The 26,653-nt window shown below is 39.7% G+C and overlaps 1 protein-coding gene across 1 annotated transcript in view; it reads left to right on the top strand.

The window, feature by feature from the left end:
- PLXNC1 (plexin C1) overlaps positions 1–26,653 on the top strand; it is a 235,661-nt gene that overhangs the window by 17,344 nt on the left and 191,664 nt on the right. Inside the window, exons 3-4 of the mRNA XM_074221066.1 lie at positions 5,322–5,462; positions 26,062–26,196. Coding sequence (XP_074077167.1) covers positions 5,322–5,462; positions 26,062–26,196 — 276 coding nt within the window. The remainder of the gene's footprint in view (positions 1–5,321; positions 5,463–26,061; positions 26,197–26,653) is intronic.

The following is a 26,653-nucleotide window of genomic DNA, read 5'->3' on the forward strand; positions in this document are numbered from 1 at the left end:
CACCAGACTGGGCCCTTATTGGCCAGTTCTCCCTCCCTCCCCACCCCTATCCTTTACACTCATATAAGGTGAGGATATAATGCAAAGAGCATAGTTTTGAAGTCTCAAGATGAAGATTCAAATACTGGTTCTATTAAGAGCTTGGTAGCAGTATATTAGAGGTAACGAGTGATAGAGCATTGGGCCTGGCCCTGAAAGATCTAAGTTCAAGTCCAGCTTCAGATACTATGTGACTGGGCAAGTCACTTAACCTCTGCCTTAATCTACCAAAGGAAATGGCAAACCATTTTAACATCCTCTCATCCTATAGTCTCAAGTCAATTCTGCCATCAGATCTGACCCTTACTCCCTATCACTCTCCTCTCTCTAAGTATTTTCTCTTGTCAGGGCAGTATTGACATTACCAGAGAGGCACAATCTGTATTTTATAGGTTCTGGCTTGTAGTGACTTTAACTGGAAAGTCACTTTCATGGGGAAAATATACAGGAAGAGACACAAAATGAGAGAATTGTGTGTGTCACCTAATATTCCATGCCAATGAATATCACAAATGAGATTGAAATTGGATTTCATAAGGGCCTTAGTTACTTTGGCTTCTCTAGAAGATGAAAGTTCTCCCAGAGATTTCCTTTCCATTCCTTTGAAAACCTTTTGGAGAAGTGAGGGAGGGGTGGTAAAAGGTAGAAAACATCCCCAAACTCAATTTGGAGCTACCTATTGGAGGTGGTGCTGCAGATGGGGATTTTTTTTTTATGGTCCATTTGTGATCCTGGGAGGGATTTGAACTGTTTTGAACTCTCGGGCTTTCAACTGATGAGCAGAAGTGTCAAAGTAGTGACTGGTGAGGCCCCAACCATGTGGTTCCAATCTGATTTTAATGTATTCATATATTAATAAAAATAAATAAATAAACTTATGTGGTTTTCTAAGTCAATATATAGCCTACAGGGATCCTTATGTGTGGTCTAGAATCCCCTGTTTGAATTTGAGGTCAGCACAATGGTGTGGCAGTATGGTATATGTAGTGAAAAGCCTCCTGTACTTGGAGTCAGGGATACCTGGTTCAAATCTTGCCTCTGATCCTTAATATCTAGAAACCTCAGTTTTCTGATTTATCAGATAAGAAGACCCGACTCAATGGCATTTAAAGTCCTTTCCAGTTCTGAATCTGATCCTCTGATCTTATTCTGTTGTTAACTCCCCTAATGATGAACTTGGCTTTAATGGACACTGTACTTACAGGGTGATTGATCCTAGGCTTATTTTAGAGACTACAATTATTGAGAAATACACTGAAGCCAGAGGACATTAGGATGGGTGAGAGGGTAATTTTGATTCCACTTCTTTCCCCCTTTAGCCTCTGGGTTCTCTCTTATTAGGAGACATTTATTTTTCACATGCATTCTATCACATGGCTATAAAATCCTCCTAAAATGACATATTTCTTAGACTTCTATTGATCATCCAGCATCCTTTAGCATCTTCCCCCCTCCCCTCCTATCCCTCTGGGTAAAAGAATATAAAGGCCCTTTAAGAAGACTGAGATATTAGAAATTTTCCATTCTGGTGGCAGACACCATGCCTAATTCTTCATGTTTGACTCTCTGGGGTTCGCATATTTAATAAAAAAAAAATACCTGTGGTCTGAGGATCATGAGTTCCTAATGATCATAAATAGACTAATCCTAGTCTAGTTTAAAGTGATTTTTTAAAAAAATTGTAAAGGTCACAAGACTTTTCTTTTGCTGTTCATAGTCATGAGGCTGCCTTATCTCAATAGGGATCTCTTGTTCCTTGCCCCAGACCTACAGAGATTTTTAAAAAAACATTTCAGTGATAATAGGACCGTGCTTCCTCTTCTCCAGTTGCATAGAAAGTGTCTTTTAAAAGGGGAAAAAAAGTCTCTAATGTGTTTTCTAAAAGTCTTCCTAAGCTGAATTCACTATAGCATATATTATGCAAATGAGTCAACCTTTTAGATTAAGATTTTTTTTTAACTTGAAAAAGTAATCTTGCAAGGTTCTTTGCTCAATGATTTCTTCCTCTCCCCCTTTTCTCTCCCCCTTGTCTCTCCCCATTTTATTGCCCCTTTTACTCACTCCTCAGCTCATCTCCCTTTATCTTATCTTTTCTCTTTCTGATTCTTATCTTCTACTTTCCCCTCCCTTCTTCCCCTCCCTCTCCAATCTCTATCTCATTCACCCTCCTGTTTTCTTTTTTTACCCCTTTTTATCTCTGCTTCTTTCTCCCCCTTTCCTCTCTTTTTTCTATTTTGTTCCCCTTTTCTCTCTTCTCTCATCCTCTTTCTTCTTAACATCTTTCCACTTTCTCCTCCATCTTCCTTCCCCCATTTTTCTCTTTCTATCTTCTTTCCCTTCCCCTTTTTGCCCTTTATTTCTTTCTCTGCCTGTCTCTAACCCTCTCTATCTCATCTCCTTTCTCTTTTTGATCCCCCTTTCTCTCTTTGCCTCTTTTCTTCTTTCTCTCTTCTCGCGCTCCCATTTCCCATCCCTTTTCTTCTCCTTCCACCCTTTTCCTCTCTCTTATTCATTCTCTTTTTTCTTCCTCTCTCTCTCTCTCTCTCTCTCTCTCTCTCTCTCTCTCTCTCCCTCCCTCTTCTCTCTCCTTTCTTTCCCTCTCTTCTCTCTCATTCTTTCTTTTCTTTTCTTCCTCTCTTTTCTTCTTTCTCTTTCTTTCTCTCCTCCTCATCCCCAGTTCTAACTTCAACAAAGAATTATGGGCAATACTTTAAAGGCTTCAAAAAATCAATTTGGTTCATGAATCCATTTAGTTGAGATGTTAATGAAACTTAGTGGGTTTAAAAATAATGAATTTTTAATAAGACAGAAATTGAAAGACATAAACAGTGTTGGTAACAACAAAGTATGGCGAGTAAGGTTTAACCCCATCTCCCCATCTCCCCCCTAGAAAAGGGGTTTTTCCAGTTGCTTCAAAGAGACCCAGGTTCATCACTTAACCTATCAGGTGACTTAAAGTTACCTAGTCAGATAGTTAAAAACTGAATTTTAGGAGAAAAAGTGAGAGTTCCAATTGTGTTGGCTGTCTCCTGTTTTCATTAGCTCTTTTTGGTCTCAAACCTCCCAGATATGTGGGACTTGATCCCAAATCATCCTGATTCAGAGGTCACATAATAACAATAATGGCAACTACCTAAAAGAATAATAGCAAGATAGCAATCCAGGACCATTTCTATATAAACTCTGGCAATGTAGGGTGAAAAGATAATCATAATAATGATAATAATATTCATGGCTATCTAGCGAAGTCTCAATTGGTATGAAAAAAAGAAGCCTGAAGTGGTGGCATTATTCTAATTTGCACTGCATATTTCCAATGGGCAAGAAGCAAGCACCATATTTTACATAATTATAACTTCAAATAGTGTGAATTTGAATACACGTCCCCACTTCAGGGGATTCATTATTTCCATGAATCAAAAACCCATACCAAGAGCTCTTCCCAAATTGAGAGCCAGCTCCACTCCAAATGTTCATATGGACTATTTGTGCCCACCTGTGGTAGAGGCTTCCCAGAATGCACTGGTCTGATCAGCCGCAGTTGGACATACTGTACCTTGAATCCAACATAATGGGGTCTAAGGCAAGAATTAATTACTTAGTCAAGTGATATTAAAGACTTTTTAAAAATAATGTAGCTATTCTAACTTTAAAGAGTGACTTTGAAAAAATAAGCAAACATATTTGAATATTGTATTCAGTGTATTTGCATTGACTATGTGGTAATGCTTTCCATCTTCTCTTAAACTGCACTGTCCACACAGGTTCATACACTGCATCACCGTTAGTCTGGTATTATAGAAAAAAAAAAAGACTGGATTTGGAGTCTAGAGTCCTGGGTTCAAATCCTAGCCTTGCTCCCTCTTCTCTGTATGACTTATTTCCTCATCTAAAACAAGGGGGAAATAATAGCACCTCCCTCAAAGTACTGTTGAGAGTATCAAATTAGTTGATCTGGGTGGTTGTTGTCCTCTGTTCTCAAAGAGGACCAAAATGACCCCATTATGTTGGATTCAAGGTACAGTATGTCCAACTGCGGCTGATCAGACCAGTGCATTCTGGGAAGCCTCTACCACAGGTGGGCACAAATAGTCCATATGAACATTTGGAGTGGAGCTGGATCTCAATTTGGGAAGAGCTCTTGGTATGGGTTTTTGATTCATGGAAATAATGAATCCCCTGAAGTGGGTACATGTATTCAAATTCACACTATTTGAAGTTATAATTATGTAAAATATGGTGCTTGCTTCTTGCCCATTGGAAATATGCAGTGCAAATTAGAATAATGCCACCACTTCAGGCTTCTTTTTTCATACTAATTGAGACTTCGCTAGATAGCCATGAATATTATTATCATTATTATGATTATCTTTTCACCCTACATTGCCAGAGTTTATATAGAAATGGCCCTGGATTGCTATCTTGCTATTATTCTTTTAGGTAGTTGCCATTATTGTGATTATGTGACCTCTGAATCAGGATGATTTGGGATCAAGTCCCACATCTGCTACATAATGACTGTGACCCTGGATGAGTTCCAGATTCTCTGAGACTACAGATTGCAGAATTGCTACCTATCTGCATTGGTTCCTTCCAGGAAACTCCCTATTCAGATGGAATCATAAATTGGGACCATTGAAGTAAAAATATTAATAGTAGTAGTAGTAGTAGTAGTAGTAGTATGGATGATGGTGGTAGTAATAATAATGATGATAATGATAATTCTGTATTCATATAAACTGATTGCCAACAATCTATTCCTTGCCTTGTCATCCACATAAATTCCATTTAAATATATTCCCCTGAATATCACCTAGCTCATCAATATTCATTTCCCAACACATAGCTCAAATATTGGGAAATAGAAGAAGTGAGAGGTTTGGAGCTGCTGGCAATAGCAAAGGACTCAGTTTCCTCCCTCCCATTTCAACACTGTGTGTTCTCTCCCCCCCTCTCTGCTGGCAGTTAAGTAGAACTTGGCTTCCCATCCCAGCATTGGAATCGTTAAGTGGATGGGCCCTTCTCCCGCTGTTGGCAATCAATACATGCTAATATAGTAGTAAACAAATGGTTTGATTTAGGATTTGCCTGCGTGGTGATTTTGTAGGTGAAGAGTGGATGGCAATGACCATTTTCTTATTCCTTTCTGGAAAACGGGCTAACTGCCAAGAACGGAGAGCCCTCCTGGGAAGTGATGAGTAGCATTTTGGAAGTTTGATTAATATAACATTTAGAAATTTACTGGGTTTTTTGTTTTTTGTTTTGAATATGTCTCCGTGTAGGGAAAAGACACAGAACCAAATGCAGTTCAACCAATTGAGTCCTCGACAGTAATCCATTCGGATTTGACATCTGTTTATGGTACCGTGGTCTTGAACAGGACGGTGCTGTTCCTGGGAACCGGAAATGGACAGTTACTCAAGGTTGGTACTCATTGATTCCTTTACCTCTTCATTTAACTGTTGACAGTTTTTGGGGGGGAGGGTGGGTTGGGTTTGGAAGGGAATAATATTTTGTCATTACTTCCCCCAAAATGAACCAGTCGTTTTCCCAGAGTACACAGAACACATGGGAGAATAGCGGGAAAGAAGTTCAAGAGACCTCCATATCACCAACGCCAATAAGTATGCAATAAAGCAGGGCCTTTTCCCTTGAGGGGTTCCAAGATATTTTCACTTCATTACTCACACAATCCCTGTGTGAGGTAAATGGAGGACTAGTCCCAACTCTGTCACTGACTCACAATTTTCTAAGTCTTTTAACCTTTCCCTTTCATCTCTTGGATAATGGAGATGTATAATGTACCTGAATTATCTTTCCCTCATAAGGAAGATAGATTATAGGGCTTTAACAGAAGAAGAATCAGGTGATCCCTCTCTTCCACCCACTCGCTCCCCATGGAGGGTGAATCTCGCAGCCCCTTTTCCTAAAACACACCAAAATGCTCTTGTGGATCTCAGTCTTTAAAACCCTGCATAATGTCAACTCTGCTGACTTTACCTTTTGCTTCATGTGCAGAAAGGAGATAAAGAGGGGCAGACATGGTGTGGTAGACAGAGGACCTACCTCAGAGCCAGGAAGATCTGGGTTTAAGTCCTAGCTTTTGGAGGTTCCGGCTGTATGACCCTGGCCAGAGTCACTTGGTCCCTTGGGACCTAAGTAACTGATGAGTGGTCTATATGTATGGTTGGAGGCAGGCCCTAAAGTGAAGTTCCCCAAAATGGTGAAATCAGAGGCATTGACCCCCCCCCCCAAAAAGTACGTGTGTGTGTGTGTGTGTGTGTGTGTTATATAAAATCATCCACAAACACACACACACATGTTTATTCTGTGACAAAAGTTTGAGAAACCGACTGACTAGCCCATAATTATGTAGTCATCATTGTTTCCATAATCAGAATTCATATCAGCAACATTAGTAAACACCAAATAACTACTGTATGTGAGTCATAGTGGCATAAGGAGCTAGGAATGCAAGCCAGGCTACTGCTTTCCAGCCCCAAACTTAGAAAGTCTCTTAGTGGAAGCTCTCAGTTTTACCTCAAACTTGTAACTCTTGGTTTAGAATTCTCCTTTGCTTTTGTCCTAGCTCATTTCTTTCCCAATATTAGATGCTAAGACTATCTTTGCCTTATCTCCTTTTAGCCTTTCCTACCCATAGAAGATACTCAGTGGGTGATGTATAATGGCTGTGTAAGTGTTATAGGAGTTGAGAGACAAGAATGATCTATCATGATATAGTAAGGAGCTCAAGAAAGTTCCCAAGGGACAGATGGAGCTATAGACTCAGTATCTCTAGCTCCTAATACAATAGCTTAAATTTTAAGGCTTAATCTGTCTTTGTTGAATTGAATTTGACTTGCTGTTTTGAATATCAGTTTTTTAAAACTAATCAACATTGTTTTTCTTTAGTTTTTGCAAGGCAAATGGGGTTAAGTGGTTTGCCCAAGGCCACACAGCTAAGTAATTATTAGGTGTCTGAAGTCAGATTTGAACTCAGGTCCTCCTGACTCCAGGGCCGGTGCTCTATCCACTGCGCCACCTAGCCACCCCAACTTTTTCTATAGAATATAAGGTCACTGAGGGCAAGGAATCTTTCATCTTTTTGTTTGTATGCTCAGCACCTGGGACAGTGTCTCGAGCTAGCTCTTATATAATTGCTGTTAAGCTTGCATTTTATCATAGAGGGCTATTTATAATTCCTGGCTCACTGGTCATTTTACTTCTCTGAGATTCAGTTTCCTTATCTAAGTGATGGAGCTGCCTTAGATTATCTCTAAACTAGGATTTTATCTTTAATATCCCTTTCAGCTTTAAAATTCTATTATTTATATAACCTTTCTATGTCAATCCCCTGTTCCAACCAGAAGGGTTTCTTCCTGTTTTCTGAATTTTTTGGAGAAGTCTTCTTCATTTTTGTTTGTATATATTTACTTTTGTGGCCTGAGCTGATGTTTGTCCTTCATTCTCAGCATAAGGGAGGTGATACCACGACAATCATGTGAATTGAATTTGAGTGAGGAGATGATGTGCAAAGTCCCCAGTCTCATTCTCTCCTTTGGAGCAATCTGGATCTAGTGGCCAGATTGGAATGACTGGAGATGACGCTAGATGTGAGATAGTTAAGTTTAAGTGACTAGTGTAAAGTCACCCAGCTCAAGTGTCTGAGATCAGATTTGAACTCAGGTCCCTCCTGACTCCAGGTCTGGTCCTCTATTCACTCCACCACCTAGCTGCCTGAGAAAGGTCATGTCTTCCTGTCGGGGAATCAAACTGCGGTCTCCCATGAGACAGATGAGGATGCTCACCATTATACTAATGAGGAGGACTGTAGTCTGTACTACTTTGCTCCTTTCTGCCTAAATAAACCCCGACCTCTTTGGTTTCAGTCCCACCTTCTCATTCTCAGTGCTTCCTTCTGCCTTGCATTTTTACTCCTGGCTGGGCCACTCATTCTAGACTCATACTGCCTCACATTGTTACAGAAGACGAAAACAGTAACTATGACGGAAGTGGTACTATGTACATTTTTTCTTTTTAGTTTTTTCAAGGCAATGGAGTTAAGTGGCTTGCCCAAGGTCACACAGCTAGGTAATCATTAAGTATCTGAGGCCGGATTTGAACTCAGGTCCTCCTGACTCCATGCTCTATCCACTGTGCCACCTAGCCACCCTGTATGTACATCTTTATAGTTCTTATTGGCCCTCTTGGAAAGTACAAACAGCAACAAACCCTCAGGGTCTGAGATAGTCCTATGAAATTCTTAGCAAATATTTGTTGATTTGTCTTTTGTTTGTTTTGAGGAAGACTCATTAATATGGGTGGAATTTCTGTCTTATAAACAGAGAAGATCCAAAGATTTGGATTCAAATCCTTGCTCTACACATTTAGTAGCTGTGTGACTTAGAGCAAGTCTCCTAACCTCCCTGAGCCTTCTTTTCCTCCTTCTGTAAAAATGCAAGGCTTCAGAAAGTCATAGGGGTTCATAAGATCATGGATTTAGATCTGGAAGCAACCATACAAGCCATCTTTTAATACAGTCTCCTCATTTTATAGATGAGGAACTGACACCCAGAGAGGCCAAGTAATTTATCTAATGTCACACAGCTGATATGTGGTAGAGTTGGATTCAAATCCAGGGCTTCTGAATCCATATCTAGCCTACTTTCCACTATACCAGGCTGGCCTCTGAGTGTCCTTCTTGTTCTAATCTAACCTGTGACTGCTCCTTCCCCAATGCTTCCATATGTGACTAAGACCAAACCTTCATTACCTTCTGGTCAGCTTGTTGATGAACCTTCCAGACTCAGCTAGGCCGATCCTCAGACACCGGCTACAGTATCCCTCCATGGCTCTTTCAGTGCAGTAGGGCTGTTAAAGAAATAATCTAATAACATGGAAAAATCATACCTTGGAGCAAGTCTTGATTGTTGGCCATTTTAGCATGAAATCTCTTTATGACCTATTCATAAGGAGCCAGAACTGGTACTTTGATGACATTATCTTCAGTAACCTAGGGTCGCCACTCTACTTTGTAGTCTATAGTTATCATTTCTCTGGTAGATTCAGCCATCAAGGACTTGTAAATATTAAATGGGTGAATTCAGATCTTGACTCTGATATTTAATATTTAATTTAACCTCTATGAGTTTATTTAAACATCTCTCAAATAGGGCCAATAATATCAATGTTCTTGTGAGCCTTAGAGAATTCATGTATATCCAAGTGCCTTGTAGAAACACTAGGTAAATTTCAATTATGAATATTCTCATCATCAGCCTCATAAGTTCTCCATGCCAAAGAGGTGACAACAATTTCTAGCCAAATTTGATCCATGAACTGGTCAAAGGAAATTTCTTTAAACCATCTCTGGGCTTCCTGGACAACTATATTTTAAAATGGGAGCACTCGTGATCCAGTCTTTTGATGACATTCCCTTTAAAATTCTCATTTCAAAGTCAAACCTGTACCCCATCGCCATCTGTAAGTTCAATTCAGATGCCCCATGATATAGATGGAACTCTAAGGTCCCCTAAGGTTTTCCACATAGACCACAAGATCTTCAAGGTCCTGCCAAATTAGAAAGACTTTGAAACCAGACCACATGATGGCCCACGTCAGTCATCTGAAAGAATCGAGCCTAGCTTGATCTGAGAGGCTCATGACTGAATTGGAATCGATTGATAGATTCATTTCCTTTTGGCCGCAACAACTCTCAGTATGGTCCTCAAAGTTGTAGCAGGGTTACAGTTGGCGTTGGTGTAAGAGGTCCCCAAATGGATCAAATTAGGGGTCTTTGATGTATTGTTGTAGAAAAAAAAGTAGAAAAAGCATATTGTATTTGGAGTCACTTATTGGGGCGGCTAGGTGGTGTAGCGGATAAAGTACAAGCCCTGGAGTCAGGAGTACCTGGGTTCAAATCTGGTCTCAGATACTTAATAATTACCTAGCTGTGCGGCCTTGGGCAAGCCACTTAACCCCATTGCCTTGCAAAAAAAAAAAAACCTAAAAAACCCCAAACAAACCTAGAGTCACTTGTTTTCAGTCATGACTGACTTTTCATGAGCCCATTTGATGTTTTCTTGGCAGAGATACTGGAGTGGTTTGCCATTTCCTCCTCCAGCTCATTTTTGCAGATGAGTAAAGTGATGAAAACAGAGTGAAGTGACTTGCCCAGGGTCACACAGCTAGGAAGTGCTTGAGGCCAAACTTGAACTCAGGAAGATGAGTCTTCCAGACTCCAGACCCAGGGCTCTATTCATTGGACTACCTAGCTGCTCTATGGAGTCAGAAGACTTGATTTCAAATACTATCTCTTCCAGTTGGCAGTTGTGTGATTTAAAATGAAGAATTTGTACTAGATAATAATAATAGCATTGATAGCAAGATTTCAGACTTTCAAAATGTTTTACAATTATTATTACCTCATTTTGTCCTCACAATAACCCTGGAAGATGATGATGATTATTATCATTATCATTATTGTCATCATTATTATTATTAATTATCCCCATTTTACAAGTGAGAAAATTGAGGTTGGGGGAGAGGTTAAATCATTTGGCCAGGGTCACAAGGCTAGGAAGTGAAGTGGAGTCTTCCTCACTCTGAGTCAGGCACTGAATCTACTTGGCTACTTAGCTGCCTCAGTGTCCTCTGAAATAATTCCTACTGGGCTTTAGAATATTTTCAGTTTCCCCAAACCATTCAGTTCACTTGTTAAAGATTGAAGTTAACAAATGCTCTACCAAAAATCTAGGAAAACACAGTAGTACAGAGCTCTGACTATCAGTTATCTTGGGGAGGGGGAGAGAGATGGGTCTCTGGCCCAGTTCTGTGATGCTCCAGAGAAGACTGGCAGAAAGAAGCAGGCAGATGAGGTCTCTTAAAACCCTTCCCCTCTCTTTACTGGCTGCTCCTACAGGTCACTTTGGGTCCTATCGTTAAGGCTATCCTATTAGAGATAGAAGATGTAATCCAGTCCTCTGCCTTGTCCTGCCTTAGCCTAGACATGTTTATTGCTGGTGCATAACCGGCAGAGAATTGGACCACAGTTACAAACAACCATGGCCCATCTCCTAGTCAAGCTCTCCCACAAAGTGGGATACGGCTGACCGATTTATAGCTCTCAGTGAGGCAGAGGAGACAAAACATGAATAGGGGGTGGTCCAGAGGGGAAAGATGAATGGGGGGGATGGTACAAAGTTAGGAGGTTGATGGAGTTATGGTTAGCGGGGTTTAGAGATTAGAGAATTCCAGGGATGACTGCTTAAGGCTGAATAGGCACTTCCTATTGTCCTGACTCCAGACAAAGCTTTTCCTTGAAAAAACTCATGGTTTCTTTGTATTAGTCTACCCACAAGCCTTTGCAGTGATAAAAATCTCTGTAGATCAGAAAGTCTTCATTTTTTTGGTTATTCTTCTTCCCTATCCCCGGATAGGGAATGCCAGCTTTTCCGATTCTTTTTCTATGTCTTCTCCTTTTAGACTTTAAGATTCTTTTTTTTTTTTAGGTTTCTTTTTGCAAGGCAATGGGGTTAAGTGGCTTGCCCAAGGCCACACAGCTAGGTAATTTTGAGTGTTTGAGTGTTTGAGCAGACTTTAAGATTCTTAAGGGCAGGAACTGGCTTTATTTTTATTTTATTTTATGATTATTTTATTTTTTATTGTTTTCCTAGGTTTAAACTCATTTTGTTCAGTGGTTTTTCAGTTGTGTCTGACCCTTCATGACCCAATTTAAGACTTTCTTGGCAAAGATACTAGAACGGTTTGCCATTTCCTTCTCCAGTCCTTTTTCAGATGAGGAAACTGAGGCAAACAGGGTTAAGTGACTTGCCCATGATTGCACAACTAGACCAGATTAGAATTCCCAAAGCTGAATCTTCCTAACTCGAAGCTCAGAACAAGTAGTAAATGTTTGTCTTGACTTGCATTGTGTCATGGATCTCTTTGGCAGTCTGGTGAAGTCTCTGGACTCTTTCTCAGAATATATGTTTAAAATGCAAAGGATTGCATGAAAATATCTTTTGTTTGATTTCATATGTATAACTGATATCCTTGCCTTCTCAATGAATTAGAGGAGGAGTTAGAGGAAGGGAGAGAATTAGGAATTCAAAATTATAAAAATTGACTGGGGGTGGCTAGGTGGCTAGGTGGCGTAGTGGATAAAGCACCGGCCTTGGAGTCAGGAGTACCTGGGTTCAAATCCGGTCTCAGACACTTAATAATTACCTAGCCATGTGGCCTTGGGCAAGCCACTTAACCCCATTTGCCTTGCAAAAACCTAAAAAAAAATTGACTGCCAAAAATAATAATAACTTTATTTTTTAAAAATAAAATATGTATGGTTACACACTAATCCTATTGAAATACAGTTCTCAAAATAGGTGAAAATCCAAAATTCCAACAAAAAACCTTCTATACTGCAGTCTTGAAGCACAGCCAATAAGACAAACCTGTGATTCCCAAACAAGATTCTCCCTACTCCCAGCACCCTTCCATGTCTGCCTAGGTTACCCCTGGAGCCATCATTTTCCAGAGGATAATGCCTCATTAAAAAAAGCTTTTATCTTATAATCTGGGACATTTTAGGGAACCCTCTGAGTATGAAGAAATAACTTCCTGAGGTCTACGGGAGAAGAACTCTTGAGAAGTTGTTTTGTTCAAGTCTTCTGCAATGTAGGCAGATGAGGCAATTCCTGGGGTTGACCTCTAGAAGCCAAGAATATCTCAACTGACAGATAATGGAATGTGAGTGAGTTCCCCTTCCCTGGTAGCTGTTCAGATTCTGGATGACCATTTTTGTTGGTTATGTGCCATTGTTAACACTTTGGCTAAAGTTTGAGGTAGCACATCCTTTCAGATTCTTTCAGATCTAAAATTCTCTGAATCTATAGTTAATTCACTCCGTGATTCCCCCTTGTCCACTATTTTCAAACTTCTTTTCCATTCTAAGTTATTCAACAAGCATTTTATTAAGGATTTATTACATGCCAGACCTTGTTTAGACCCTGATGATCAAAGACAAAATCATGATCTCCGATCTCAAGGAGCTCAGATTCTGATGGAGAAACATGGACAATTCTCAAACAACTATGTAAAAATAAGCCATGCACAAGATAAGCTAGAAGAAATTGCAATAAGAGGAATCAGGAAAGCCTTTCTTATAGAAGGTGGGATTTTTTGAGGAGGCAGAGGTGAAGAGGGAGAGCATTCCACTAAAACTGTTACAAGAAGTAACTTTAATCATGGACAAGGCACTTAACATCACTGAGCATCAGTGTCCTCATCTGTAAAATGGGTCTAATCATACCTGCAGTGGCGACTTTTTAGGGCTCTTAGGTTGAAATGAGCTAATATATGTGTCTAAAGTATTTGTGTCCTTAAAGGGCCTAGAAGATCATGCCTTCCTCACCTTCTGGTCCTACTTCTTGTCGTTGCATGAGGCAATGAAGTCAAGTGACTTGCCCAGAGTCATACGGCTAATTAGTGTCTGAGGCAGGATTCAAACTCAGGTCCTCCTGATTCCAGGGCCAAGATTCAATCCACTGAGACACCTAGCTACTTCTGTCTTCCTTCTTCTTCCTCCTCTCCTGTGACTGTCTAACTTTTATCACTGGAAGTAAAAAAGAGAAAGAACCTCATAGTATAGGAGTGATGATAGGGGAAAAGAGAAGAAAACTTGGACTTATCCACAGATCAGATAATTGTTCCCTAAATGATCAAAAGCTGGCTGCACTTGGCCATATGGGAGTCTCTGCTACTTTGGATCAGTGGTTGGAAAGAGTTTTCACCCAACTTCTGTTCTTCCAACCGCAAACTCTGACTTTCCTTTTAATACAAACCGTGATGGAGCTTTGATAGAATTTGGTACCACTTAAAAAGCATTAGATTTTTGAGCTTTGGCTGAGATATCAGATGACTTTTTCACTTGTAAGTGGGTGGGAAAGGCAACTGTCTGCAACAACATTATGTTTAAAATCTGGATTGGGGAAAGAGAGGAAGTCCAGTCATAGAATTAAGAGTTTTCTCTTTGCCTAGTTCCTGCCTTTATTAGTGGTGTGTGTTTGGGTGTGGGTGTGCGTGTGTATGTGAGACACAATTCTGGGGGCTACCACAGTTGTAGAGATGGGAGAAACCTTTGGGGTCATCTAGGCCAAAGCACTTGGTTCCCTAGAGGTAGTTCCATCAATTAACCAAATGTATTAAACCTACTAGGAATAACCTAGAAGAAGTCACTGATGATAACAATAGTAACAATACAACTAAGATTGATACAGCATTTACCGAGATAAGAGCTTTACAATTATTGCCTTTTTTTCTTTACAACAACCTTGGGAGGTAGGAGCTATTATCTTCACTTTACAGATGAGAAAACTGAGGCAGACAGAAATTAAGTAATAATAAGAGCTCATATTGATTTTTTAATACTATTTGATCTTTTTTTCCAGTTCTATGCAAAGACAATTTTTTTATTATTTTTTTTTGCAAGGCAATGGGGTTAAATGACTTGCCCAAGGCCACACAGCTAGGTCATTATTAAGTGTCTGAGGCTGGATTTGAACTCAGACAATTTTTAACATTCATCTTAAAATTTTGAGTTTCAAATTTTACAAAATGTTGAGTTTGCAGACAGAGGTTAAGTGACAGCTAATAGAGTGTCTTTGGCTGGATTTGAAATCAGGTCTTCATGAGTCAGGTTCTGTTGCTTTACCCAATAAGCCACCTAGATTAAAGAATTTACTCAGTGTCCTAGAATGGGATTTCCCAGCAATGGGGTATGAGAAGTTTGTTCTGGGGAATAGCGGTAAAGATTTTTACTCTCTTTTTGAAACTAATCGTTTTCTTTATTTAGTTTCTCATGTATATATGTGCGGTAAATTCTAGAATTTATATTCTTTTATATTGAATAAAGAATATGGGAGGCATTAATGAAAATTAGGGAGAACCAACAATACAAAAATAAGCCTGGGAATCTCTGCTGTAGAGGATGCCAGGGTTAGTTAGCTCTTGCCCCCTAGGGTGGCTAATCTTCTAAAGTAAGTCTTGTCTTGAATTCCCACAAAGGGAGATTATTAAAGGAGATAAGTGAGTTCTACATCCACACACCTGGTCATTGTGAGAACTAAGATAAGAACCCAGGTGTCACCTTCTTGGGTTCGTTCTGCTGCTACTGTCTCCCTCATTCTCCCTGTCCTCTGCCCCACTCTCCCTTATAGCATGTCTGGCCTGCTTCTCTCCTGTTTATTTCCTCTTTGACTTCCTTTTTGCACATGAATACACACTATAATTTTTCAATTGTCAGCGTCTCCACTGAGATCAGCAGAAAAAAAGGGGGCCAAACTGTATTCAGCTCTTAGGAATTCCTATTTCGCATGGCCACAAGTCAGTCTTGGAACTGGGTTTGGGAGAAAACCCAAGAACTTCTTCACTGACGAGTAAAATCCATCTTGTGGGGTGGAGAAGCCTCTGAGCTGATCCTGCTGCATTCTGAAAAATGATTCACTTTCCAGGCCAAAGCCTAGCACTTTTTCTAAAAAATAAGAGCTGGTAATTGATGCTATGTTTGGAAATTTGCACCTCTGGTACAGGCCCATTAACCTTGACCTTTCTTATTAGCATAGCAGATTAAAAAAAAGTCAGATGAGTTTGCAAAAGTCTTATTAGTGAACTCTATAATCATTCAGCCTGGGGTCCTAGAATCTAGATCTGGGCAGACATCCCCCATCTCCCATTAAAAGGAATAATGGAAACTGTGACTGGAGAAGTAAAAGGAGTTTGCTGAAGTTGACTCAGCGAAGTAAGCAGAAAGAGGTCATTGAAACTGAAATCTTTAAGAGGAGCATTTCTTTTATTTTTGTATACAAGCAAGATTTAAAAGCAGACCCCCCCCCCCAGGTTCAAGTCCTGTTTTAATGTTTGTGATTATAAGGTCACTAGGGTATTGAAGAAAGGGTTTCCTGGTCCTGAGTTCAGATCCCACCTCTGCTGCTTACTGATTGATTTTCCATGACTCACTTAGTTTATCTTTGACCTCAGTTTCTTCATCTGTAAAATGAGGGAGTTGGATTAGATGGCTTTGATGGTGCTTTCTGGTTTATCATGTCTGTGATCTCTCTGACCAAAACAGTGATTTAAATAGTTTAAAGTAATTTTTCCCCTGACCATAAGTCAGCCTATTGATAAATAGGGACAGTTTTGTGAAAGAACATGAGAATTGGGAGTCCAGAGATCTGGGTTCAAATCCAAACTTTTTCTGTGACCCTAAGTATGCCATTTAATCTCTGTTGAACTGATTTAATAATATTGGCTCAGGCTATATCGCTGGATTCATGGATTCATAGAGCCAGAACTGATGGCATCTGATATAGTGTTAAGTTTCTCAGCATCAATCTCCTCATCTGTAAAATGACTCTTATCATATCTGCTATGTCTGCTTCTTAGAGTTGTTAGGTTAAAATGAGTTCAAATGTATAAGTCAGGTGATTTCCTTCTCGTCCTTCTTCTTCCTCTCCTATCTGATTCACTTTTATCACTGGACATAAAAAAGAACCTTAACTTACAGGATTGCTAATAGAGAAAAAAATATGAAAATTTGGGATGAGATTGGAAGTCAGGAGACCTGGATTCTGCTCCCAGAAACATAAATCTAGAGCAGGGATTAGAAGAAGACCCTTCAAAGACCAGCCTAGCCCATTAGCACAAATAAGGAATTCCTCTTGAAGTAGTTACATGCATTATTTGAATTATTACTGCCTGTTTTATGGGCCTGGAACTATTTTTGTTCTTGTTGAGTTGTTTGAGTCATGCCCAACCCTTCTTTTTTTGATTTTCTTGATCAAGATACTAGAGTGGTTTGCATTTCCTTCTCCAGCTCATTTTACAAATGAGGAAACTGAAGCTACCTGGATTAAGTGACTTGCCCAGGATCACACACCTAGTAAGTGTCTGAGGCTAGATTTGAGCTCAGGTCCTCCTAATTCTAGGCTTGGCGCTCTATTTACCATGCTGTATTTTATATAATTATAACTTCAGATGGTACAATTTCGAAAACATGCAACTACATTAGGGGATTGATTGTGGTTACATTATTGTTCTAGCCAGGATATAGCTGTAGTTTTTAGTTATAGATTGGGGGGGCTGGGGAGATGAGGAAAGCAAAAAACTTATCCAAGGTCTCTCTGGGGGTAAACATTAAGGTGAGATTTGAAAACAGGTCTTCTGACTCCAGAGCTAAATGCTCTCTTATTGTACCTGGGGTTGTGGGTTTGGTGGTTTAGAAATGCAAGCTATCATTATAATCTCACTTATGGCTATGGTTATTTATGCAAGCCTCTCAAGCTTCCCTTCCCCATTTATTGCCTTGATTTATCCAGTCCTTAGGGCAAATTTAAACACAATTTCAGGGAGACTTTTTTCCTCCTGCATCATGACAGAATACTAAACTATTTAGCAATCAAGAGAACTGCAAGATGTGTCTTGAATTCTGCTAATCTGCTGAAATCTGTCTTTTGATCAGCTTTTATAAGATTGAAAGAAAGATGGAGAAAGTGGAAAATTATGATTCCCAAACAAAGGAATTATTCTTGCCCCTCACTGGGAGTTTCTTTTCTTCAGAAAACTGGATACAGAACTGAATGGGACTTGATATCTGGGCTTTGATGGAATGGTATGGAACTAAGGGTTGAGAGATGGCAGGAATACTTGATGATTATAGCATCCATATGTGGTAGACTTCAGAGCAAATTGTTTACAGATTGCTCTGAAGCCTACCTTCCTTTTTCCTAATCCCCAATTCATGATCACTCAAGATTGTTCAGGGATGCCTGGACATCCGGAGCCTAGAACCTAATAATTCAGTACACTCCTCTCCCCGGAGGTTTAAAAATGTTTAAAAGATTTAAGTGTTTGAAAGGAAAAAAAGTAAACAACCATTGGTGAAATTTATCTTAATCGTTTTGCTTTGTCTGTATTTTTTTGTCTGATCCTAGGAGTAGCCTCACATTTGGGTGCAGTTATCTTGTTTCTTTTAGCTATTTCATGTTTCTAGAATGGTGGTGGGTTTGTCATTTGAGTTGGGGCTCTAAGCAATATCTCCTAAGAAAGTCATCAGAAAGAGATGACCAGCCAGAGAGGCATGAGAAATGCGATTTGGAGTTGTGCTTCATAGCTTCCTGTCCCTCTCAACTTCCTCTTCACAGTGATATTAGTGAAGAAAGAAAGAAACGTGTTTTTTATTCCCCCCCCCCCCCTTTTTTTCTCATCCTGGTGACATCCCTGTGGTGGCAGTTTCCTTGTTCTGATGCCATGTGGGTTGGAGTCCAAACTTGGTGATGTTTAAGACCTTCACCAAAGTGGTTTCTTTGCATGCAACTAATCTTGGTGTTCTTAAGCCAACATGAGACTTGAGATCATGCCAGAAGGGACTGTGTGACAGTGGGAATGGAAATATTTAGAAAGAAAACTTCCCCTACCCTTCCCTTCACCCCCCCCCCCACCCTCCCAAGCTAGATTCTGATACCAAGAGAACCTGAATTCAAGTCTAAATGTGGAGGGTGAAAGATGAAATGATTGTGAACAAGGGTTCTGAACATATGGATTTTGTTGTTGTTCATCCTTCATTCCCACAGAGGATCAGTGAGGGTGATATCTTGATTTGCAAGGGAATTGGGTTTAAATGAAGCAAAGCTGTGCAAGTCATCAGCCTTACTCTCTCCTCCAGACTCATCAAAGTCCAGGGTCAAGATGACTTGCAATGGCCCAGGATGCAATGGGTGACCTTGGTTTTTCTAAATTAATTTTTTTTTCTCCAGGTCTCAGTTTGTCTAAGGCAACATCCATTCAGATTATTAAATATTGCCTGCCAGTTACATAACAAAACAGGGCCAGATCTCTTCAGCTTAGCCCTGAACCCCAAATATAGGAAGAAACAGACTTCTATACATTAAAAACAACAGAATAAGACCAATTAATTTAAAATTTGGTAATCTGGAAGAAAAATTAAGGATTTCCTAAGTTGGGAGGGAAGTGAAAACCTGAATTCAGAAAAAGAGGTGTTCTACTCCACCCAAGTATCTGTAAACAATCAAAGAAACATGGAAACAATAACTAATTGATCCATACGGGCCAATTTTTAGATGAGCCATGTGGGTTACTTGAGATCTACAATTGTGAGAAAACTTGCATCATTCATTGGGTCTGCCTTTCTGTTCAGTATTACTCACATCCTTAGGGAACTCTAAGTAGGAAGCAGAGGTGGTGCATCTTTACAGCCACCAGGGCTCACTAGGTTCAGCAAAATGTAATAATACTTTTACCCAATTCCCCCAACTGAATAATGTTTCCTCACAAGATAGAAATTGAACTAGACCCATAATCAAATAGCAACTAAGCTAGCTCAAGCTTCACTCAATTCTCATGGTTCACCTTTGGCTTTCCTCCTCCCTTCAGTTGCCTCATAGTTTCTATTTAATTCTTGTATGGGTCATAGAACCATGGACTCATAGCCTTAGTGGTCATCAACTCCAATCTGCTCATTTTTAAGATGAGAAAACTGAGTCTTAGAGATGTTTAGTGACTTGCCCAATATCAAACGACTAGTAAATATTTAGGGTAAGGTTTGAACCCATGTCATCCTGAGTTCAGGTCTACCATTTTGGATATTATACTATATATATATATATATATATATATATATATATATATATATATATATATATATGTATATATATATATATATATATATATATATATATATTATACTATATATATACTATACTATTATACTATGCTCTCTCTTGGGGAAATCATTTAACCCATCTGAGACTCATCTCCCATAGGCATAGAATTGAAAGAGACCATCGGATCCTAGCTCTTGAGAACAGATTGTTTACCTTTTTGTATATCATGTGATCCTTTGGCAAGCTGATAAAATTCTATAATATCATAATTGAAGGAAGTGCTAAGTTAGCCATTATTGAAAATAAAGATGTAATTTTTCCCACATCCAACTTCATGACTCCCCTGAAATCTATATAAGAACCTCTATATATGTTAATTAGAAAAAATCAAGGTTAATGACCCTGCACCAAGGAACAAATTTTCAAATAGCATCAGTTACCAAGTCTTACCATTTGGACCTCTATCTTATCCCAGTTAAGAAACCTTGATTTAGAACCAAACGGAATATGGTTCACCCCACACCACCCCTTATTTTACAGGTGAGGAAACTGGAGGCCCAGGATCTCCCAAGGTCCCTTCACCTCTCTGGGACCCAATTTCCTCCTGTTTAAAAGAAAGGAATGGGCTAGATGGGCCTCAATGGGACAAGTCTTTCTAACTCTACATCTGAGCCGTTGTCTATCATTAGAAGAGTTTGGAGTCAGGATTCTGTATGTGGAAGTGGCCGGGTCTCGTGTTGGTCCCAGTTAGGGTCTGTCAAAGAGGAAGTTGAGTTTCTCAGGATTAAACCTATGATTCTGCCCATAGAAGGATGTGTGTCAGCTAAGGCTGTTGACTGTGGTTCAGAGTTCAGACTCCTTTGCGTCAGCCAGTCTCTGCTTTATCTATTGTCTTGAGCCATGTTCCTATCAGAATTCCCACCTGACTAGTCCACCTGTAGGAAGGCATTTTCCCAGACACGATTTGCCTTCTTCTTATGACTTCCTCCATTTTGACCTGGGTGACTGGGAGAGCTGATTCCTTTTGGGAAAATTCATACTCTGTGAATCGTTCTTGGGGGAAATCAAAAAGTCAGTGATTTGGTATTTACAGTATTGTAAAGGAAACATTTCTTTCTTGTAGGATTTGAGGTTCCTCTCATTGATTGTGGTGATAGATAGGTTGATCTTTTTATTTATGGACTTCTCGTGTGTGCCTCCCCAGTGGAGTATAAACTGTTTGAGGGCAAGGAATGCTTAATTTTTGTATGATCATCGGCTAGCTCATATTAGGTGCTTAAGAAGGGTTGATTCATTAATTCATTTATTTATTCATTCTGGAAACAATGAGAATCCAGAGAGTTCTCTTTGGAAATAGAGATATGATTTCTGACTCAACAAATATTCAGTGTCTATAGTATCAAAGACATTGTGCGATGTGCTCTGTGGGATAGTGTTGAGCAGAAGAAGGAAGGAAACAATCCCTTATTGAGCACCTACTATAACTTATTATCTCATTTGATAAGTATCATGGGAATAGTATAGAAGGCCATGAGGGACCCAGACAAATTCTCTTAATGTGTGATCTTAGGCAAGTCATTGTCTTGGTCTCAGTTTCCACGTCAGGAGTGAATTCAGATCAGTGGAGAGAATGGCCAATCTGAATTCAGTGAACCTAAATACAGAACTTTAGCTCTGTATTCTCCTTTTTAGATTACAAACTCCTTGAAGGCGGTCTTTATCTTTTGCCCCACAACCCCCACTATTCATTGATTGATTGATCATGATCTATGTGACTAGAGCCTAGGGTTCTGTGGTCTTCAATATTCCTTCAATATTCCTTCTTCAGATCTGAATTCTGTTGATGCTACAATTGGCAGATGAGGTTGGGCAGAAGGCAGCATCATATAAGACAAGAATCCACAGTGTTAAGAAGACCTTCCTTATATCTATCTCCTTTAAATCCCTCAGGCAGTAAATGACAATTTTTTTTGTCCTGCCTTCGATGGAACTGAAGCTGTCTACATAACCCAAATAAGTACCTAAGATTTAAAAATGTTAAAAAAGACTTGTTCCTAAATTCTCAAAGTTAAACCTAGAGGCTGCAGTTACCAGATCAAGCTTCAGGGAAGATAGTTCAGTTCATTTCAAAAAAATGACAAGATCTTGATGTTAGCAACACCTTTCCATAAACACTGTCTTAGACATAAAGTTGTGGGTGATTTTCTGCCACTAATCTAGGATTGACAGAGGATTCTGGGTCTTCTACTTCTCCAGTGTCACTGACCATGATGATACAAGGTCTCATAGAGATCAAGGACCTTAGAAAAATGAAGAAATTTAGGAAATTCTAAAGTGGTTAAATGTCTTTTCCCACTGTGACACAAGTAAATTCGAACCCAAGTCCTCTTCGCTTTTCACTGTACAACTTACAGTTTTGTTAGAGAGTTGCTTGGGGTGGAGGGAAGTATTTGTCAGAGGGAAGGATTCCAACTCAGACCAGTTCCCTATTTTTTTGTACCGCTCTGTCTTTCCTGTCAATAATGCTCCTTCTGAGATATAAATGAATGAATGAATAAATACATAATTAAAAATTAATTCAGCTTCACAATACAGTGACAAGGTCTCTTTAAATTCAACTTAAAAAGAAAATGCAGTGGATTCTTTCAATCAATGCCTCTGCTTATCATGAATCACTCTGCAACATGATTGTGGGCTCTACCTGGGTTGCCTCATTTCAGAAGCAACCACAGCCTTTCTTCCCAGTCCGTAGCAACAGAGGACTTGAATGGCACTTGAGAATTTTTCTCTCCATCTTTTTTTTTTTTTTAATTTTTTTTGGTTGGCAGACACTCTGTTCTCCTAAACATCTATTTTCCATAATGATAGCTCCTTTTGCATGGAGCTATTTGAATCCCAGCTGATTAATCAAGCTTATGAATTAGAAATGGAAAAAAGAAGAATATCCTCAAGTCCATGTTTCTGTCAGTGCCGGTCTATTCATCTGTAAATATCACTTACATGATTGTGTCCAGGGCTTTATATAGAATATTTTTATATATCCTGAGACATAGACATAGGGTTTTCCCTCTTTCTTTGGGAATCTAACTGCTAATTGGTTTTTTTTTTTGTTTCTTTTTAGTTTTTACAAGGCAATGGGGTTAAGTGGCTTGCCCAAGGCCACACAGCTAGGTAATTGTTAAGTCTGAGGTCAGATTTGAACTCAGGTACTCCTGACTCCAGGGCTGGTGCTCTATCCACTGCTAATTGTTATCTCTTTGTTTGGTATTTGGGTTTGGGGGGGCAGAGTATGTGATTTCATTAGAGTAGAGACACCCAATCTAAAATTCAATCACCTTAGAATTGGAAGCAATTTAGAGTTCAGTCATCTCCTTACAGATTAGGAAACTGAGATCCAAAGATGTTGTGACTTTTCCAAGATCACCCAGGTAAGGAAGAGACACTGGGAACTTTCAGTGACACTACTTACTATCTTAGAAAGTTGCCAGGGACACCGAGATTACTCCAAAGCACCATTCACTCTACCATATTGTCTCCTTTCCTGTTTTGTGAGGTGATGATGTAGCATTTGTATTGAGTTAATGAGATTTATAGGATGCCCTGCTATTGGATTTGGAAGCAGGACCAGGTAATAGAACAGAGAGCTTCAAATAACACATCCGTTTGGTTCCTTTTCAAATACTAACCAAGGAAACCTAGTCATTGGCTGTGATTAAGAAAGATGGTAGGAGGCAGACCCTTCTGGGGAGCAGGAGTCAGCCAAGGGAATATATCGATAGGAGCCAAATGGTTCAACAACCAGTGAGAAAGCAGCAGCTTCCCAAATGACAACAGGAGTCTGCAGACGCAGTCACCAGGACTAATTGCCTAGCACACTTAGGAGAATTAGTATAGAAAAGATTAAAGTGCCAAGGCGGTCTCTTCAATTTTTCCCGTGTACCCAAATCTTACTGGGGAAGATATCGATGAGAAGCAGTGTGGGGCATAGCCAGTAGAGAGCAGACTTTAAAATTAGGAAGACCTGGGTTTAAGTTTCCACCTCTGATATTATCCTGGGTGGGTCACTTAACACCTCTCCGTGTCCCCGGGCAACTCACTAGAACATTTACTGAGTGAAGAATTTGTGATTTGTTTCAGTGGAAGAAATCCCATATCAAGTTGAACCCAGACCCGAACCCCAAAACCCAACAAGCTGGGAAGGAAGAGTTGGCATAGAGGATAGGGAATCAGCCTTGAGATCAGAAAGATATCCTGTCCCATGCCCATGCCCAAGGTATCATAGTGCATCAAATCCAGCCTCAGACACTTATTAGCAGCGACCTTGGGTGAGTCACTTCACTGTTTGCCTTAGTTTCCTCATCTGTAAAATGAGCCGGAGAAGAAAATGGCAAACCACTTCAAGATATCTGCCAAGAAAAACCCAAACAGAGTCACAAAGAGTTGGACACAATTGAAATGACTGGATAAAATTTAAAGTTAGCATTTGCTTCAATTATGCATGTGGGCCACAGATATCATCCTGAAAAACGATTCACAGACTTCACTAGGTTGCCAAAAAGGCAACCCCCTCCCTTACCTCCTTCCCTAACCCCCCCCCAAATAAAAAGGATCAGAAAGACTTGGCTTCAAATTTGACCTCTGATCTCTTTACCTTTGTGATCATGGGCAATGTGCTCTCAAGTTATTCTTTAACCCAAGGGTTCTCTAGTCTGAAGACTTCCCATGTTAGAGTTCTAGAGGCCCTGAATTTGGATCAGAAAAAAAATTCCATCTTTATTTTTATTAGACTCTAATTGAAACAATAGAAGCTATTGAAAGTGAAGGCATCTAGATGGTGAAGTAGTTGGAGCTCCTTGCCTGGAATTAGGAAAAACTGAGTTCAAATCTGACCTCTACACTTGTTAGCTTTGTGACCTTGCTTAAGTCACTTAACTCTGTTTCCCCCCATTTCCTCATCTGAAAAATGAGCAGGAGAAGGAAATGGAAAAGCACTCCAAGGTCTTTTGTTCAATTCTTGGTGATTCCATTTGGGGTTTTCTTGGCAAAGATAATGGAGTGGTCTGCCTTTTCCTTCTTTGACTCATTGGAAGAGGCAAATTGGACTAAGTGACTTGCCCAGGGTCATACAGCCAATAAGGGTCTGAGGTCAGAAAGATGCTCCCGATCCACCATGGAACCACCTCCTGCCCATCCTAGAGTATAGCAAACACTTTTAAAAAAGTGCATGCTGACCGATGATGAATAACATAATCAGACCTACACTCGAGGAAACTTACTTTGTTAGTTTTTCCCTTTGGTAGAAGATGACAAAAACAGCTTCATTTTTGTCTATGCCTCACATATGGTGAATTACCCCCCCTCCACACCCCAGTTTTTGTGGGACAATGGGGTTAAGTGACTTGACCAAGGTCATACAACTAGTAAGTACCAAGTGTCTGAGGTTGGATTTGAACTCAGGTCCTCCTGACTCTGGGGCTGGTGCTCTATTCACTTGCCACTTAGCTCACCCATAGTAAATTTTTTTTGGTTTGTTTTTAGGGTTTTTTTTTTTTTTTGCAAGGCAATGGGGTTAAGTGGCTTGCCCAAGGCCACACAGGTAATTATTAAGTGTCTGGGGCCAGATTTGAACTCAGATCCTCCTGACTCCAGAGCCGGTGCCACCTAGCTGCCCCTATAGTAAATTCTTAATAGATGCTTATTAACTGACTCATTTGCTTTGGTAGAAGGAATTTTTTTCCCCATCAGTTGCCTAGACCAGTGAAATCACAAGTCTAGATCAGAAAAAAAAATCAGCGTGTAGAATATATTCCTACATATGATATATCTGTATGTGTGCACATATGCACATCTATATCTATTCTACGTTCCTTCACAATTTAAAAATATGTGAGTATTTTTTTTTTTAAAAATCAGTGATTTTTTTTTCCAATTTAAAAATGGATCTAGAATAGTTGAAGAAACACAGACCATCCTATAGAACTGTCCTTCTCCAGCCTGGTGCTAATGAGCTGTCATCCATAGCTCTTGATTGAGAATCCTAAGGATTGAACTGAATACAGAACAGTGTACAAGGAATCTGCCCAGGGAAAAATGGTCAAAAAATGTCGATCGGTGTGCATGTGTGTGCATTATTTCAGGGCCCCGGAACGAAAAGACCCTTCTGCTTATTATTATCACCATTGTTGAAAATCAAGAAATAAAAAAAAAGCTGCCTAAGCACTGTATTTCTGTAGCATATAGCAAGAAATTGAAAGGAGAGTCATTTTAGGATTACAAGCACCGGCTTTGTCATCTTCCTGTTCAAAGAATTTAATAGAAATCTTATTTCTCTTGTTAAAAAAAATAGGTTATTCTTGATGAGAATTTGACTTCCAATTGCCCTGAAGTTATCTATGAAATTAAAGAAGAAACACCTGTTTTCCACAAACTTGTTCCTGACCCAGAGAATAATGCCTACATCTACCTAGCATCTGGGAAAGAGGTAGGTAGAAATACCCATCCGAGTTCCTGACTTCTAAATAAAATTGTTTAATTGATGTCATTTTCCAACAGCAAAGCGTTCCCTTTGAACTGCACAGTTTAAATAGTGCTTGGAGACTCTGCACAGGGCTGCACCAATTCATGGGAATCAAATTTAAAAATCTTACTGTCAGTAAGTAACTAGGAAATATTACCTATTTAGATATTTTTATTATTGGCTATATTTTCAGAGCCGAGGTTTTTCAGAGGTGGGGGAGTGTTTGCAAATGGGTGCACGAGAAGGGTAACTGAATTTGCCATTCTTTCTGAATTTAGCACTTTTAATAATACCTGTATGGCTGACCTCCCAGGGCGGCGGTGGTGGCAGGGATCAAATTAGATTAGGTTCGTCTAGGGCTTTGCAGAATATTCAAGTGTTTTATAAATGTCGACTGTTGTTATTATGATTGTCTCTGAGA

Source organism: Macrotis lagotis, chromosome 2, assembly GCF_037893015.1.
Source record: "Macrotis lagotis isolate mMagLag1 chromosome 2, bilby.v1.9.chrom.fasta, whole genome shotgun sequence".
NCBI lineage: Eukaryota > Metazoa > Chordata > Mammalia > Peramelemorphia > Peramelidae > Macrotis > Macrotis lagotis.